The sequence below is a fragment of the Gavialis gangeticus genome, unplaced genomic scaffold (genome assembly GCF_001723915.1).
Source record: "Gavialis gangeticus isolate Ggan-Ray unplaced genomic scaffold, GavGan_comp1, whole genome shotgun sequence".
Classification (NCBI taxonomy): domain Eukaryota; kingdom Metazoa; phylum Chordata; order Crocodylia; family Gavialidae; genus Gavialis; species Gavialis gangeticus.
The window spans coordinates 102,347,606-102,365,066 of record NW_017729031.1 but is presented as its reverse complement, the minus strand read 5'-3'; the positions used below and the strand labels follow the sequence as shown (position 1 = coordinate 102,365,066).

The window sequence follows — 17,461 nt, the reverse complement described above, 5'->3', positions numbered from 1 at the left end:
AGCTAAAGACCTGTAGACCCCTTTTTTTTTCTTTTCTTTTTTTTTTTTGTTTTTTGTTTTTTGTTTTTTGTTTTAATTGTGCAGCTCACTGGAGCTCATACACTTGTAATTTGCATTTTGTGCACTTCACTGACTGTCCAAGCAAAATGCAAAACAAACACGCACAAAAAAAGAGAGAGCACACGGGAGAGAATGGCTGATGGCTTCACAATAAGCAAAAAAATCTCTGTTAAGTAAACAAACTAAAAGGGAGGAATAGATTGAGGTTTAATTACTCTGTGTGCGAACGACAGGCAGAGTGACTGAGATTCAAATTGGAGAAAATGCTGTCTGGATAGGAGCACATCACATGCCAGCAGCCCAGATTAGCATGTTATTGCAAAAATAAAGTGTAAGTACAGTTTTGATGCCATCTCTTCAACTGTTGATACGAATCACTGCATGAATTCTTAAAAGGTGCTACCAATGTTAGAGCTGCTCCTGGGAAGGGCTGGCTGCTCAGTGGAAGATCTGGGCAGTGCAAACCTTCAGAGCAAAGAAGGGAAGGACACGGACTGTGAGTATCTTCATTTTGTTAACTGCTGCATTTGTGTGTGCACCCTTGAGCAGTCAGCTCTGGGACATACACTGAGTATGCCAAGAGGTAAAGAAATACAGTAAACCATTAGGACTTGAACCACTCGCAGTGATACTGGGCAGAGGGGTATTTCAGTAGGTTTCATGGAATTAAGCTTTAAGCCTGCAAGCTGGTGGTATAACATTTATACCACAGCAAGCTGTCCACACAAACCATCCACTTATATGACACGAGGAAGAAGCATCTCGCTGTCCTGTAGCATCAGTACTTTTACTCATGAAAGAAGGAAAGAGATTTTAACAGTAAATTCTAATCCATTAATATTTTATTAGCAACAAAACGGCACTGGGGCCCAGTTTGGAGATTGCTCCTTGGTTTTGTCAGCTTAGGCCAGAGGGCTTTCCCTTGTTGTATAGTGAAGTTCTGGTCCTTTGAGCCTTACATCCCATCTGTCCTTCAGGAAAGAAGGGTTTTTATGGTTTTTTAGCAGGAGCTCAAAATTATTCAATGGATTTCACCCATCAGGGCAGACATTTTTAAGGCTTTAGGAGCGTGACTTGTATAAGGCACAAATAATTTTATCTAAGTTTGAGTAAAGTTAATCAGTCAGTATAAATGCAGTCAGAACCAAGTTTTGCATACAGCATTCAAAAACATGGATGAAAAGGTTACCATAAATGCTAATATAGTCATGGCTCCATGTCTGATTTCTGATATGGAAGTATTTAGCTAGTTTTACTCTCATTTGAAATATCTACATTCGTAAATGCATTTGTTGAAAGTTAAATGTGTCTGATTAACCATGTGGGAGCCAAAGCTCTCTAGTTAGGTCCCTGTCAGGGCAGTGATAGCACAAGCTGCTTCATGCCACCCTGTCAGTATGCATCAATCCAAATCTGTAGCAGGCACCTTTAGGGAGGAGGAAGTTTAGATTCCTTGCTTTCTTTCCTTGCCCCGTTCCTGAAAGTATGGCCAGATAGGTTATATCAAGTTAAAAGGAGAGGATATCAGCTGCTCTGCAGTAACAGTTTCATGTGCCCACTTCTATCTTATAGTAAGTGAACGCTAAACCAGAATAGATTACTCCTGAATTGAAAATAGGGCAAATTTACTGCAGTTTAATGTCCATTTACTGTAGATTAGGAGCAAACACATGAAAGCATTAACACAGAGCAGTAAATGCCTTCTCTTTCCTTTTGACTCAGTGTAATCTGCCCATCTCACTGTATCCTAGCAGTGTCACTAGGGTGCCATATGATGGCAGTGCTGACGTGGGTGCTAGTTGCGCAGCAGCTGACTGTGAGGGATGGTATTCGAGCCAGAGAATTATGCACACAATAATCAGTCCTTCCTGGGTGACTGTGACCACCAAAGTGAAGCCCAGACATTTGAGGATGATGGTTTCATTTATGCTGTCGTAGCTCCTGTGTGCCAAATGCCCATTGTATTAGGTATAATAGCCACAAATACCACGTGTAGCGAGAGTATGCCGCTGCCTGAACATTATGCCCAGTGTATGATCTGACAAAAGAAGCAGCAACAAACCACAGCATAAAAGAAGAAATCATCTGGCATGCTGTGCTGCTGGAAGTTGTGTGCTGCTTTTTTCTTGAGTGATTCATCAATGTTCCATTTTGGGAGGGTGCAACTTAAAAAAATAATTGAGCAAGAAGAGGTCCAGAAGGTGTGGTAATTATTCAGCGAGCTATACAACTGAACACATACAGGGCCAAGTTCCTTCCTGGGAGAGAATGCCTTGATTTCCATCAGGAATGCATTTGGCATGTAGCATCAATAACTGCATTTGTATCTCGTGTGAGAGGGTGACATTTGCTTTTCCTGACTGGTGATTGGTTGGATTTCTTCTCCTGTGGAATATCTGCTAATATGAAAGAAACCAAGAAGCAGGGAAGCAGATTTCTGCTCTTGTTGGTGCCAGGTTTATCCTTAGGGCACTCGGCTGACTTCAGTGGGGCTGTTCCTGAGTTACACCAGAGTGAGTGACAGCAAAATCAAGCTCAAGTTCGCTAGGCAGAAACCCAGAAGCTAGATTGGACAACATCTTGGCTCTTAGCCACAGCACTCCTGTCAATGGCTTCAGTGACTGCTCACTGGCAGCGGTGACTGCCAGTTGGAGGGACAGTGTTGTTTTTGTTGCTGCAGTAAAAAACAGCAACAACGACAGCGATAAACATATCAGGAGGCAGCTAACTCTTTTCTCCCTACACTATTTACCAGTGAGGTGAGCTGGCCGCTCTTTCTCCCAACAGTAGCAAGGCTGTCTTCAGCTTGCCTGGGCACTGCAGCTCAGCTCTAACCCTAACCATTCACCAAGGCAAGAAGGTAGGTGAGTCTCCATGTATGTTCAAAATTGGGCCTGGCTTGTCTTCTGAGACGCACAAGTGAGGTGAGTTGTACTCTGAGGTATGAACAGGTGACACTACTACTTTCTCCAGACATCAGACTGGAAACATCCTCCATCACTGACTTAGCAAGCTTTGAACCCAGGCACTACAAGTGAAGGATTTAATTGTGAAACACTTCAGTCATCCAGTCACTTAGCTAGTTAAGTTTGGCTGCAACAAAGCTGGTTAAGCTTTGGCACAGCAGCAGCTTTGTCTGTTGTTTGCTCCATATGTGAGAAAGAGAGAGGAAAATATTTGTTAGCCTTCTGGTGTTGTCTCCTCTAGAGACCAGGCAATCATCAAATGATATTGCTTGCATGTGTGCCTGTCCGGGCATGCAGAACCAGGAGACAGCCCAACCTGAATTCTAGTGTTGGGTAAAATAATATTGACGTTGCAGTGCCTGCCTCTCATTGTACACAGTTTCATTCTTTGCCATTGCGCTGTGCCAGTCATGGGGAGAGGGGAAGGCTATGTGGTCTGCACAAATGACAAATCTACAAGGAGCAATTCTGGAAAGGGTTAAGACTTCATTGTGGTATAGAACAATTTGGCTAAGTACATGCTCAATTCTGGCCTGGATAGAAGTTCTTGACTTCAGTGCTCAGGCTGGCATGGACACACGGTTCTTGTTGCCTCCACTGCAGATACATTAAGAAATATTGATGATCACTTCTCTCTTAGTAGCTTTGAACCAGGACCACTGAGGGTTGTGATGCATTGATTAAATGGGAGTAAATTGAGATTCCAGAGGAAAAAGCTTGCTGAAGAGGTTGGGATCTGAATGTATTTTCCCTGTGGCTTTCGCCCTTTTAACTGCTGAGCCGCACAGTTTCTTCTCAAATTATATTCTTTACTTTTTCCCTTTCTATATTTAGCCAAAATCTCAAAATGATTCCAAGGTGCAGAAGTGTTTGGAAAACAGAATATCCCCCCTTGCCCATCAAGAGAGAGAGAATATCACTGCTTTGGCACCTTGCTCCATTTGGTTTAGAGCACTCCTGTTCAGGGGTGAATTTTATCCCAAAATAGGGCTTTCTGTGAGGTGGTATAAGGCAAAAGTGTAGTAGCTAGGATACCAACCAGGATTGTCAGGCTGATACGAAAAGGCTTTTTATTTTTCATGTTAAGTTCTATCCAAAACATGCTTTTGATTTAAAACTTGGCAGGGATTTAGTCCTTGTGTAAACTAAATGTGTTCTGTGTTCTGAGGGGAAAATTGTTTGGAAATGGTCAGGATATTTAAGTTTGAAGTAGATGTATTAACAGATGCAGAAGTAACCTTTTCTATATGGTGCGTGCTTGCATATGTGAAAAGTATTTTCCCATTCACTCAAACTGGGACACATCACTCTTACAACAATCTGGTGATCACATCTATCAAGACAATATTACTGTGCTGAAACAAAATGAAACGACATCAAGGCAAGTCCATGTAGGCTGCTTTGCAATGTCAAAAGAAAACGATGCAAATTTGAGCTGTTAGAAAAAGAACCAGAAAAAAAAAAAACCAGTAAAGAAACTGAAAGACCAAAAACTAATCATGCTAAAGCTGAGCCCTGATTCCTCGTGGGTATGAAAGCCCCAGTTTCTGCCACAGCATTTTTTATTTGCTTTGTGTATTGCTGTCTGTGGGATTCTCTATGGGGGAAACACTTCTTCAGTGTAGGATCATACGGGTTCCTGTGTGTTAGGGCTTTGTTGCACAAAAGCCCTAAAGATTACACAATACTACAGTAAGTCTGTGACTTTTAGTCGAGTGTTTCAATACAATGGGCTGTTTGTTGAAACATAGAAATTGTAGACAGAAGAGTACATTATAGTGGTGACATTCAGAAGTTAGCTTACCTTGGAATAGCTCTGGTGTGGGAAAAAGACTTCAGCACAAGCTCTATCCTATCCATATTTAGCAAAGTGCTTAACTTTAAGCTTTGCTGAATAGTATTGCTTTCCTAAATTAGGACCTATTTGTATCATGCCTCTGACTTCTCTTTCGTAACTACAAAACATCCATATGCAATACAGAAATGTAGGGATAATGTTCTTTAGTCATCCCAGGCAATTGATGACGTTTTAAGGGTAGTTGCTACAGATCAGCTAGTCCAGCTGATAGCCAGTCCAAGCATTTTTCCCTATACTACATTCCCATTGTTTCCTTTATTAAAATAGTACAAGAGCCTATGATAGTCCACTCCTCAACTACCACAAGGTTGCCCAGCGTTTCCTTTATGAAACAGGCTAGTTTATCAGCTACCTGCTAATGCAAGATAGTATGACAAAGTTGTAGGGCTTTAGTCTTCTAGAATTTTTTATGATTTTTCTTTCTTAAAGAAATGATGTAATTTTAAATTGCTGAAGCAGCAGTAGTTCCCAGGGTCACCTGGCAAGTTTAATCCTGAGCCCCCATCCATTTCTGGATTTAATCTTTCAAACTGCCCAGTGCATTGTTAGTCACAGGATGGCACTTAGTGTTACTGGCCAGGTATGGTCTGTTATACTCCATTGTAATCACTCTCATTTTTCACAGTGCATTTATTGTAAGTTGCCCACAAACATATCTCCAGTGAGTGGAGTAGTGATAGGAGCATACAAAGAGGTTGTGATGAGAATGTAGGTAAGTTTCTGATTCAGGGGCAATGCCCAGTCCACTTTGTGAGCAGATTACATGTTGCTGTTTAATGTGATCACATACCTTTTGGTTGCATTCAGAGGAAAATTGATGACACAAAATAAATTAGAAGAATTCCAACTTTATAAAAAGAATCAGGCAGTCACATATGTAACAGGTGAATGAAGTACAGCACAAAACATGATTTAGATAGATATGAGACACCTTCACAGAGCTCTGCCAGTTCACATCAGCCCCAGTGCCTACACAATACCTGCCCAAAGCACCAAGCCAAGTGATTTCTAATCAAAGGGTGTTATGTATGAAGCTTCTGTCATAGCCAGGGGCAGGCTAACCCTTAGCCATTCGAAGTCTGCCTAACTACAAAGTTCAGTGAATCTGGAACCTTTCCAGCATTGTAACATGGTGGTATCTGCAAGGTAACAACTGCCACAGTGCAATACTATCACAGTTGAGCTCACACTCTGGGGATACATCTTTGGCATACACCAGTGGGGTCCCACATGGGAAAGAAGGACCCTGAATTCTGGGAACTTATCTTTAGATAAGCACAAGACCCTCCATTCCTAGGCCTGGGACTGTTAGCTAAGAAAGCAAAAGACAAATGTGATCATTGCACATTGAATATTGAGTGGGAGTAGGAATGTGCTGTTACCTCAGTATATGCATTAACGAATGAGACCATCACAGCAATACTCTGTCCCCTTATAGTTCACACTTCAAATCTGGATGAAACTTCAAAAAAAGGATTGTTAGAAAAGGGAAAGGATTCAGAAAAGACCTACAAGAATCATTTGAGGTCTCAACAGCTTGCCTTATAGGAAAGATTTAAAAAAATGCAATCCATTTATTTAGTATGTCCAAGGGAAGGTTAAGAACTGACTTTATCACTGTCTTAAAATACCTGCATGAGTAGAGATTTCTGACAGTAGATAGCTCTTTAGTCCTATAGAATAAAGCACAAAAACAATGGCTTGAAGCTGAAATGAGACAATTCAGCTTAGAAACAAGATGCTTTTTTTTTTCGTTTCTAAACACTGAGGTAATTAGCCACTGGAACAAGTTACCACAGGGTGTAGTGATTCTACATGACTTGAATACTTTAAATCAAAACTGGATTTCTTTGTAAAAGATGTACTGTAGCTCAAACAGAAGTTGTGTGCTTCATCCAAAAGCCACCGAATGAGACGTCTGTGTGATAATAAATAGGCTCTTTGAGGCAGGCTGCTTTTCAGATATCATGGTGGTGGAAGGCAAAGGTAGGAGCTGCTGCGTAATACGCATGAACTGCCTAGCCAGAAGCAGGTCTGGGAGATATTTACCCTGCCCTAAATGACACATGCCCAGGTATAAGTGTAAAACAGCATGCTGACATATCTCTGTTGTTTTTAGTGATGAAGTATTCCCATTATGACCTAAAACAGCAAATAAGTTAGTGAATTACCTGCTCTGAAACTAACCTTTCTCCATATCATAGCCTCTACCATCACTCTAAATGTTCAGTCCTTTTTTTCAAAGCAGTGTGCATTAAATCTCCTTAATCACTGCAAATACCAGCTCTGTGCTGCTAGCCCCCACAGGTCTTCATGAGCTGATACGAACATTCTACTTAAGCTGTTTCTTGTACTTTGATTAAAACCTCATCTTCCTTTTTAAGGTTTCATAAATTAGCCTTTTACCTCGTGGTGATCTCAGATACAATAGATAACCGTCTCTGCTAGGCATCCAGCCATTTCGAAAGACATCACTTATGTTGGCTTCATCTTTACTGCTTTTCAGCATGAATAGCTTGAGGTTCAGAGCCATAATTCAGGACATTTTCCTAAAAGGGGCCTTTCACTCTGGGCAAAGCTTTCACATGCATCATGCTTAAATAGTTTCACTTATCTTTCTTGCATAACTTTCCCTAATCTTTCTTTCTTCATTCCAAATTTCAAGTAAACTTACTACATGCAAGTGGCAAGGATGTCTTAGGGTGATATCTTTTATTGGACCAACTATGTAGCTGGGATAAAGTTAGACAAGCTTTTGAATGAAAGATGTTCTTCATCTTGGTCATAAAATCATAGAACCTGATGAAGAATGTTTTGCATTTGAAAGCTTTTGTCTAACTTTATCCCAGCTACATAGTTGGCCCAATAAAAAATATCACCCTAAGAAATCCTTGCCATTTGCATAGATCCTGAACCATCATAGCTACAACTTCACTCTTATACTACCTCCAAACACATGATAGATGCCAGATTGATGGCCCTATGAAAATGAAAATCTCTGTTTCTTGACAGGACATGTCAGGGCAACACATTGACAGTTCATTTTTTCCCACACTGCACAACAGACAACTTGACTTGAAGGGACTATGGTCAAGGGGTCAGAGCTCATGGCCCCTTTAATGCCTGACATCTCTGTTGAGATGTCATTTTAGGACAGTAGTTAGTGCCAAATATAGCACTGTCTTCTGTCAGGAGAAAACACGCCACTAGGCATAGAATTGGGACCTCCAGATTCTTTTCCCACATGCCACCAAATAGCCATGGTCAATGTAGCTAATTGTTTGAGATACTCTGGCATGGAAAATAGATTCATAAATAGCAGAATGTAGAAGTTGATGGCCATGGACTATCATGTGGTAAACAAAGGATTATGCCTGCAGTACAGGAGAGAGCTGAAAAAGGAAACAGATTGTGAGGGAGAAAGCTTTTAAACACAAATATCAGCAATATTAGCAAAGGGAATAGAGGAAATTGCTAGCAGAGTAAATAGTTTTTTTTTTCTTTTTTATAAATGTTCTCTTTATTCAAGTTTTCCCCTGTGCTCAATTCTTCCTTTAAGGCTTGGAGAATTGATGTTCTGCTGAAAGTGTTGATTATCTGATATTCCTTTAGTTCCCTCTCTCTCACCAAAATTACCCAGAAGAAACAAAAAGTAGAGTCACATTTCTAATACATTTTCACTCAAAGTGAAGAGCCTTTTGACTATCCAGAGGCAGGTGACTCCACCACTGCCTTACTTCTGTATGCAGATTTCCTCTTGACACTGGGCCAAGTTCTACCTTCACTTATGTTCATGTAACCTATGAGGTAAGTGGTGTTGCATGATTGTAACCTACAGCACAGTTTGGCCCCTTTGCCTCTTGACTGATGACTACCAGAGCAGACATCTTCAAATGTGAATTATTTTGCAAGCTATTTTCTATGCATAAAGTTTAAATATTTGCAGAAGGCCCTCGGGCATTTCTTCCAATTGTAAGATGTTTCCATCTGGACCTGTCAGCCCTGGAAGTATTGAAAAATCATGCGAATTTGCTCCTAAAAATGATTACTTCTTGAAAAATGTTATGCACTTTTGTTTTTTGAGAAGCTATTGATTGCAGAGAATCAGCTTAATGAATTGGGTCTCTAGATTCAGAGCTGATCAATCATGAAGGACACAACTTGTCTCTTGTGTGTTCACAGTTCCAAATTGCCTTGAAAATTCAAAGAAATCTTTTAATCATTTGAATAATGAAGGTGAGCAGCAATGCTGCGATAACAAGTATTTGGAGACATTATAACATTAACTCAAGTATTTAAGCTTATTGCAATCAATCTCTAAATAGACCTTTCAATGAAACTGGGACACTGTCAGCAGGGCTGCTGATATACACCAGGATTCCAAAGGTAATGCCAGTGGAAGCAATGATGGATCAAATGTGGGTTTTGTATGACAAGGCACTGAAGTTATTTTATTCTTGATAAATACTGATGGGTTAAAATTCATACTACTCAATCGAGAAGTGTATGTTTTCTCATCTCAATTTTAGCATGCAGAGACGCAACACAATTACTGCAGAGTAATTTACCTTTGGTTTTTGTGAATGTACACTCCCAAGTTTGCTGCCTGTTGTAGACTCTATTAACAGCTTCTGGTCACTAGATGGAAGGGGAATTGATTTTCCAGTAAGCTGTGGCGTTCCTGAGATAACATTGACTGAAGGAATTGACCTATAGTACACCCAATATAACTTACACCCAAGATACTTGTCACTTTCTGGGTGCATCTACACATGCTGTTAATCCAAAGCAATAAACTCTGGTGCAATAAACTACAGCTTCAACTCAGCTTAACGTGCTGCAGAGGGACTGGCTGGGGCATGAGGGTGTTTCACTGCCGTGGAGTTTATTAGTTTACTGTAGCCTAATAGCCCTGGATGCATGGACATTGAGACATTTACTGCAGAGCTAATTAGTTTACTCAGCAGTAAATGTCGCATGTAGATGCGCTTAGATGGCATGTCTACACGTTCATTAATGTGCCATAATTATGGCACATTAACTTTAGTACCTGTTCTAACAGGTACTAACAATGCACCATAATCAGTGCTACTGTGCATTAGTGCAGATGAGTACCTTTTTAGTGATGTTCATGTGCATTATACTAAATCTACTGGGCATTAGCACATTAGCACTGGCTTTGTCCACCATCGAATGCCCAGTAGAATTAGACTTCTATGCATTAAGCATCTCGTGCAGACACGCCCTCTGAGATATAACTTACCCTGGAGCAGAGTAACCTGCTGTGGTGCATGACTGAGCATTGCATGTCTTCTACATTTTTACTATGAAGCAAAGTCATTTTATAGTATAATGAACATGTTGTGTCATTCTGAGATATAAACTGGATTCCTAGAATTAAGCTGGAATACAGTCCTATGCAAATTCTTGTAAACAGGCACCTGCATATACATTCATCTTTGAAGTTCCTCATAACAAATGCTTTATTACTGTTCTAATAATCTGCTTGGATTTTTTTAAAAGAACATTACAACAATGGCATATTATATTTTAGGCACACGTTGCACTTCCAGTTGAACACCAAACATTCAGGCTCCCAAAATCATAGTTGTGAAAATGTAGGCAAATAAAAATGTATTTTCTTTTGGAATGTTGCATTGAGAAGAAAAAACAGTTCCTGTACATAGAGATAATACTGGGAATGCTACGCTGCTAAATAAGTAACTTCTGCTCAGAGTCCACCAAGTACATTTTGTTAGTTGTGTTTGATCTATGCTAACAATAAAAAGAAATGTCGCCACTAAAAGGAGCTTGCATCAGAGAGATGTTAACATAAATGCCTAGATGGACTCCCATTTACAGCTCTCCTCATCTCAACCAGTTTTTTGCATTAAAAATATGTAATGATGATACATGACTTCCTTAAATTACTATGAATTTATCTGAAATCTAAAGAGAAAGCGGGTCATTGGGGCTTTGTATCCACTAAGATGTATGTGGGATGATGAAAAGTGGAGTGTGCTAAATGGATCTAGCATTAATGGCACCTAATCATGGGCACTAAGATACTGTTGATAGTTATGAGGATAATACCTATGGCCATGTTAATAATGAATTATGGCCATTATGAAGGCACCAGTGACAATAATTCAATGGTATTCAAATTATGCAGGTTTGTTCTTTCAGTTCTCCCCATTTTTCCTTTAAAATCTGGTCATTTGGTGGAAATGAAATGTGAGTGGCATGAAGCACCTCTTCTGTTGTACACTCAAGAGTGTACTTATTTTGGCCATAGCTATGGCAAACTTGATTACATTATTTTCTGGTAGATCTCATAACAAAGTAACTGTTTTCAACAGCCAAAAAATACATCTTTTTAACAAAGTCTATGTATGTGTTTTGTCATTCTAGTGGACTTCCCAAGATTTAATGATTTTGCAATCCCTGGGCAAGGCATTGGAGAGGACTTTGATGATGGTGAGTACTAAAACAATCACACAACCGGTGTAGGAGGGCATTGTGTTTTATTACCTTTATTATTATTATTATTATGCTTTATTGTGGGCACAATCCACAATTTTTTACTAAGGATATGGACCCAGTGAACTAATCTGACCCCTCTAGGTCTAAAGGCAAGCCACAAACTTCAAAGAAAGAGGATATGTGGAATCTATTTCATCTTCTTTCTAGTTTCTCTTCCAAATACCAATGAAGCTATTCATTCCTTCTTCTTTTACCCGGTCCCAATATCTCACTCTTCCAAAAGACCCCTTTTCCCTCAGCTACCTCTGCCCAGGGGAGGTGTGGATTGTTGGAAAAGATAAGGAGATAGTGGCTGCATCTACATGAGATGCTGACTGTGCCGTAGCCTGATACTACTGTGCAGTAGCGTTACATGGCAAAAACAGGGACGTGACACTACTGCACAGTAGCATTAGGCTACTGCATAGTAGCATCACAAAAAAGGCATTTATCAGTGCTACTGTGCAGTAACTCAGGTTACTGTGTGGTCATTTAGTACTTTTTTATACAAGTATAAACAAGTGCTAAATAACCACACAGTAACGACTGTGCAGACACCATTTTGTGTAGATGCAGCCAGTGTGATCTACAGCAGAGGACTAGGAGTCAGAAAAAGCCAAGCTTTAGTTTGACTGTGCTACTAACCCTTTGTATGGCAAGTCTGAATCTTTGCTTCAGATTCCCTTTATGCCAAATAGGGATGATCATTTTCCTCCTTCTTGGTAACACTCTGTTTGAGATGCATACATAAAACAATCCATGGAATTGCTAAATATTTATTAAGGCAACAGCCAGCCCAGTCCAGAAGAGACCAACAGAATCACTGAAAATCTCTTGGTGGATTTCAGCAACAGTAGGAGATACTTGTAGACTTACAGAGAATTGGAACAAGGTTTGGTCATTTTTTTTCAAACCAGTTCATTCTCCCTCACACTCAGGAGCTGACAGCACACAGAAGATTACAGAATAGTGGGACCAATCTTCAGTTAGTGAATCAGTACAGCTCCACTGAAGTTACTTATTTCATACCACCTCTAGATCTGGCCCACATGTCTCTGTGGAAACTGACTAATGTTCTCTATATGCATGGGGTTTGAAGGCAGGACGTTCATGCCGTGCATATTTGGGATGGTTATACTTACCCACCTGTTTCACTGGGAATATTGGATGGATTATGTAATATGAGTACATAGGGTTTTGAACATACAAAGTGTTTGTAAGTATCAGCACCCTCTCAGTTACTGATGGAAAAGCATTCTAGCAGTGATAAATTACAGGCACATCTTCAGCAAAACCCAATATTGGTATAGCATAAGAACTATGACCTGTTCCAGTACTTGCTGAAGTAAATGGCAAAATTTCCTAGTGGTTTTGATGTTGTAGGATCAGATTCTCTAGAAATAAGTGCTTTCTACAGATGAAAAGCCCTTACAATCAACACTGGTATACTTATTTGCATACTAAAGTCTACTTAACACATTGTCTATATGTTTTTGAAGGGCTTAGAGAGTGGTTTAGTAAGCAAAGTGAGCATATAAAAACAAGTACCTGTGCCCACATCTTTATAAAGTTATTTGGTGCTTAACTCCCACTGACAGAATTGTTTAGGTACCTTAATCATGTCAGGATCTGGGCCCTTTTACTAATCAAAAGCAACCCTGTTACTGATATATGTCATTCAAGTTTGTAGACAGAAAAGCCTTTTTTTTAAAGACTTGGAGAACTCCTAAGTCAGTATATTGTGTTTATTGTAACACAAGCAGAACTGATCTTCCAAGCATGAACTGGAGCTTGTATTTCATTTTCACTCATAAATGGAGCCAGTTGGGTTCAGAAGCTGTGACACATAACAGATATGCACCTCTTAGAGGTCGTTTCTATAGTGCAATAACACTGACACCAAATGCACTTCTCAAAGGCCAGATCCTCACCTAGTGTTAACTGATACAACTCTATTGACTTTAGAGTTCTGTTTCTTTATATCCATCAGCACTCCAGCCCAAACTGGACCTGCATATACAATCGGAGCTATGTATATCCAGGAAATGGATATTGGTAAAAAAAACCCTGATCTCTGGCTAATAAATGTCAATTATATTCCAGATTACTTTGGATTGGATAAGAACAACACATTGTTCTCTACTAACTCTCCCATAACCCCAAAGCTGGACAAAGACAAGAACTGGCTCTACACGCTGGATCCGATCCTAGTCACCATTATAGCTATGAGTTCTCTTGGAGTTCTCTTAGGGGCCATTTGTGCTGGTTTACTGCTATACTGTACATGCTCCTACACTGGTCTATCTTCTCGAAGCTCCACTACTCTAGAGAACTACAACTTTGAGCTCTATGATGGCATCAAGCACAAGGTCAAAATGAACCACCAGAAGTGCTGCTCTGAGGCATGACTGATTGCACCAGGATCACATTTGACATTTCATTCCAGCATGAGCGGCTGGTGAAGATTACTTTTTTCTGTGGGAACAGAATGCCATAATCTCAAACAAACCAATATGGAATATTGAAGGCGGTAAGGATGTGATTCCCCTGTCATACACTGTAGTTCTACACTCCAGAGAGTGGATTACAATCTGCAAGGACTACGGGATCTGAATAAGTATTTTAACGATGAGAACTGTGCTGGGCAAGGAAAGGAGCTCAGATGCTTGTTTTTTGTTGTTGTTGTTGTTTTTTTTATATATGTGAATGATTGAGAGATGTCAGAGAAAATGTTGGCCTACCTTTGGATGTGAGAAAAAAATGTTGATCATTATTTCCCACTTCTTCTCTATAATAGATTGCTGAGAAGGCTGAGGGATTTTTCAGCCATTCTGTCTTTAGGAAAAAAAAACCACACAAAAAATCTCATCCAGCTTATACCCCATTCAGATATTCTTTTGCGTTAAGAGATTTGTGCACCTCATACAAACCGGGCAAGCTGCAGTTTCTAGTCCTAAAATGAAAGCATGTTGTTGCCTTTAACTTTCCTTATCCAGGTAACAGGAGGAAAATTACACCAGTTTTAGGATCAATGGAAACAGCAGTGCTTTCTCAAGAGATTAAGAAACAAAATAGAAAAGAAACCTTGTGTATGGAAGCACCTCTTTGAGAGAAGCTGACGAGCCTTAAAGTGATTTGTGAATAAGAGCCATTTATTAAATCCAGATCTTGGATTGAAATAGCAGAGACCTTCATGATCAGGAGGGCTCTTTCTTTTACTTCTTTTTTTCCCTTTTAATCCTGTTTTTTTATAATGAGAAAATTGTAGCAAACAAAAGACGCAATTCTAAGGTTCCCAAGACTCAGGAGATAGCTTTTCTGAATGGGCTGCAATATATATATTTAACATCTTTGATAATGCAGTAGCCACTCAGAATTGGAATGGGGAAAAAAAGAGTTACAGTGTAAGAAAACTGAACTACCGCCCCACCATCACAATGGAGTAGGATGGAGGTTCAAGATAAGATGCCCCCAAATGCACTTAGATTAATTGACTCCCTCACTAAGTCAGTAACCATTCTTTCTCCTCTGGGTTATGGCAACTCCTGTTTTTGATGGAGTCATATATGAGCTGTAAGACTCCGGCTTGAATATGAAGTAAGCAGCTTGGACCAAAATGCTGCCATCTTCTCATTCCTTCAGAGCAAAGCTACTCTGCTTCTGACCTGTTGACAACGAAAGAGTTCACTTATGAGGTGTTTTGTTTTTGTTTTAATCAAGTGCCTTAGGGAAAGTATTTTTCTTCTGCGTAGAGAGAGCAGTGCTGTATCAAACTAGAAGTAAGGCATTCATCCTTTCCCCTCTTTTTCCTTGTCATAGTGCTATTTTTATTGGATCTCTACTGCGTAGAGCCTGACCGAAGACGTCTTGTCCTTGTCCTTTCAAGTGGTCTTGATATATTGTTTAATGGTTTATATCTATACATATAGAACTGTGCCATATGTGGGAAGTGCTATGAAAATAATTTGATGCAGAAAAAAGATTTTAAATGCCAGGTATCAAATTAAGGCCTTTTCTTTCCATTTTAATACAGTTAGGTTGTCTATATTAATGCTGCCATATGGGTAGGCCATATGTAAGCAAGAACTGAAAAACCATGCCAGCAAGTTTCTTCTTAAAGTGACCATAAGTCTTTTTTTTTTTTTTAATAAAATCTTCCAGGATCATTTTTGAATCATCTGGCATGTCCCAGTTTGTTATTTTATCCATCAACTTTTTCAAAAAAATAATTACTGAGTACACAGGGCATAATGTTATGTGTAGTAGAACTTGCTCTGTTTACTAGGAAGAAAACCATCCAGTAGAATAGGTATTTTGTGTGATGAACAGCATTTGGAGCTAAGGGAAAAGAAGTTGAATATGTGTGGTTACTCTCAAAGCTGTCCTTCACTTCAGAGTGAGAATGGTGAGCAGTAATGGCACTTGTTCAGTGCTTTTATGGAAAGCTCATTCAGACAGTAAGTTATGAGGGGAGAAACCTCCACTCACAGAAATCAGCACAAATAAATCACTGCTGACAAAAAAGCTAGCAGTTGCATCATCACTACACCCTGTTTCTTTTCTGTGATTTACTTTGGTCTATTGTGCATCTATTTTGTGACCCTATAAAACATAGTCACAAAAGTGTCCCAAGTATTTTGTTTTGAAAATCTGGTCACTTTACCCACTTGCCATTCTTCACACAAAAAACTGTACTTTATTTTTCTAATCTACAAGAAACACATGCACAGTAATAGCAAAATGTATCCGACCATTTTAAAAATGGATTGCTGCTACTCTCACGAACACCTTTATCCCCCTTCTGTTCACATGAAAGAAGAAGGGTTAACAGGAAAGGACTATACGTATGAAAGCTGATTTAGGGAAACAATAGACAAAAATATATATTAAGAAAGGTAATGTAACAGTGTCTAGTAGGCGTACAGAGAGGAGAGTTCGTATGTACGTATATTCAGCAGTGTGTTTGCACACGCATGTGAATTCTCTGTATGTATTGTGTATGTGAATGATTATGTGGGACAGAATAGTGTTAATGTATCTTTGAATTAGGGCAGGAGAGTACTGCTGATCTTGGCACTAATTTGGCATGGATCTAGCTAAGCTGTGCACACCAGAACAAGTGTCCACTGTCAGAACAAGCCCCACTTTTCTGTTCCATGTTGGCTGGTACAGGGACCTGAATGTGCACACTTGCTAAGTAGAAGCAAGCCAATAATGCTGCATAGCTGATACCTCACTTACCTCTGCTGGGTGCTTTAACGTTCTAATACAGAAAACTGTGTCTGATTGTACTTTAACAGGGAAAAACACCAGTGCATTCGATTCATTGCATCCTCATCTGCAAATAAAAACTATTTGCTGATCCATGTGCATTAGCAATCCCCTTTCAGAAATAAATTTTAAAAAGCAGTGTTAATGCCTTTGCTGAAATATGTGTTACCTCTGCACCCTCCCACTGTTGGGTTATTGTTGCTAACAGGGGGGCTGTAACATTGTTGAGTTCATTTTTTGGGAAGGGGTCAAGAGGTGAGCTGGGGAATTAAACTATTAAGGAAGTGTATGCAGAAATTGAACTTTTCCAAGGTTTGCAGTTCAAGGTATTCACTGGCTGAGCCAGGGCATATGGACATGACTTAAGAGCTTTTACTGTGATTCATTGATGTGTTTAAAAAAAAAAAAAGAATTCAAACTGTGTTTCTATGATTTGTATAAAAACTAGTTAAAATTCCTATTTAATAAACAATATAGTATAGAGATGAGTCCTGCTTGCTTTTTTGAACAAGAATATAAAGCAAGGGTTTATGAAGCATAGGCAAGACCACAAAGAAGCCTACCTCTGCAGCCTAGTGGTTAGGGCATCCACTTGGAGGTCTGGGAGGTGGTCTAAGTTCTGGACACTGTTCCCAGGATTATTTCTGTCCTTTGTCTGATGACTGTGTTTATTGGAAAAAGTATGAACGGTAACGGGAACCTTGATTATTTTTATATCCTACAGTCATCTTTTCCGTGATTCCTGCACCTTGGAGCTGCCTGACTCTTTGCTCAGTTGCTAATC

The 17,461-nt window shown here is 39.6% G+C and overlaps 1 protein-coding gene across 1 annotated transcript in view; it reads left to right on the top strand.

Moving 5' to 3' along the window:
- NRP2 (neuropilin 2) overlaps positions 1-17,158 on the top strand; it is a 135,722-nt gene extending 118,564 nt beyond the window's left edge. Inside the window, exons 16-17 of the mRNA XM_019522907.1 lie at positions 11,296-11,361; positions 13,510-17,158. Of these exons, the coding sequence (XP_019378452.1) occupies positions 11,296-11,361; positions 13,510-13,814 (371 nt within the window). The 3' untranslated portion in view covers positions 13,815-17,158. The remainder of the gene's footprint in view (positions 1-11,295; positions 11,362-13,509) is intronic.
- Positions 17,159-17,461: the final 303 nt, after the last annotated feature.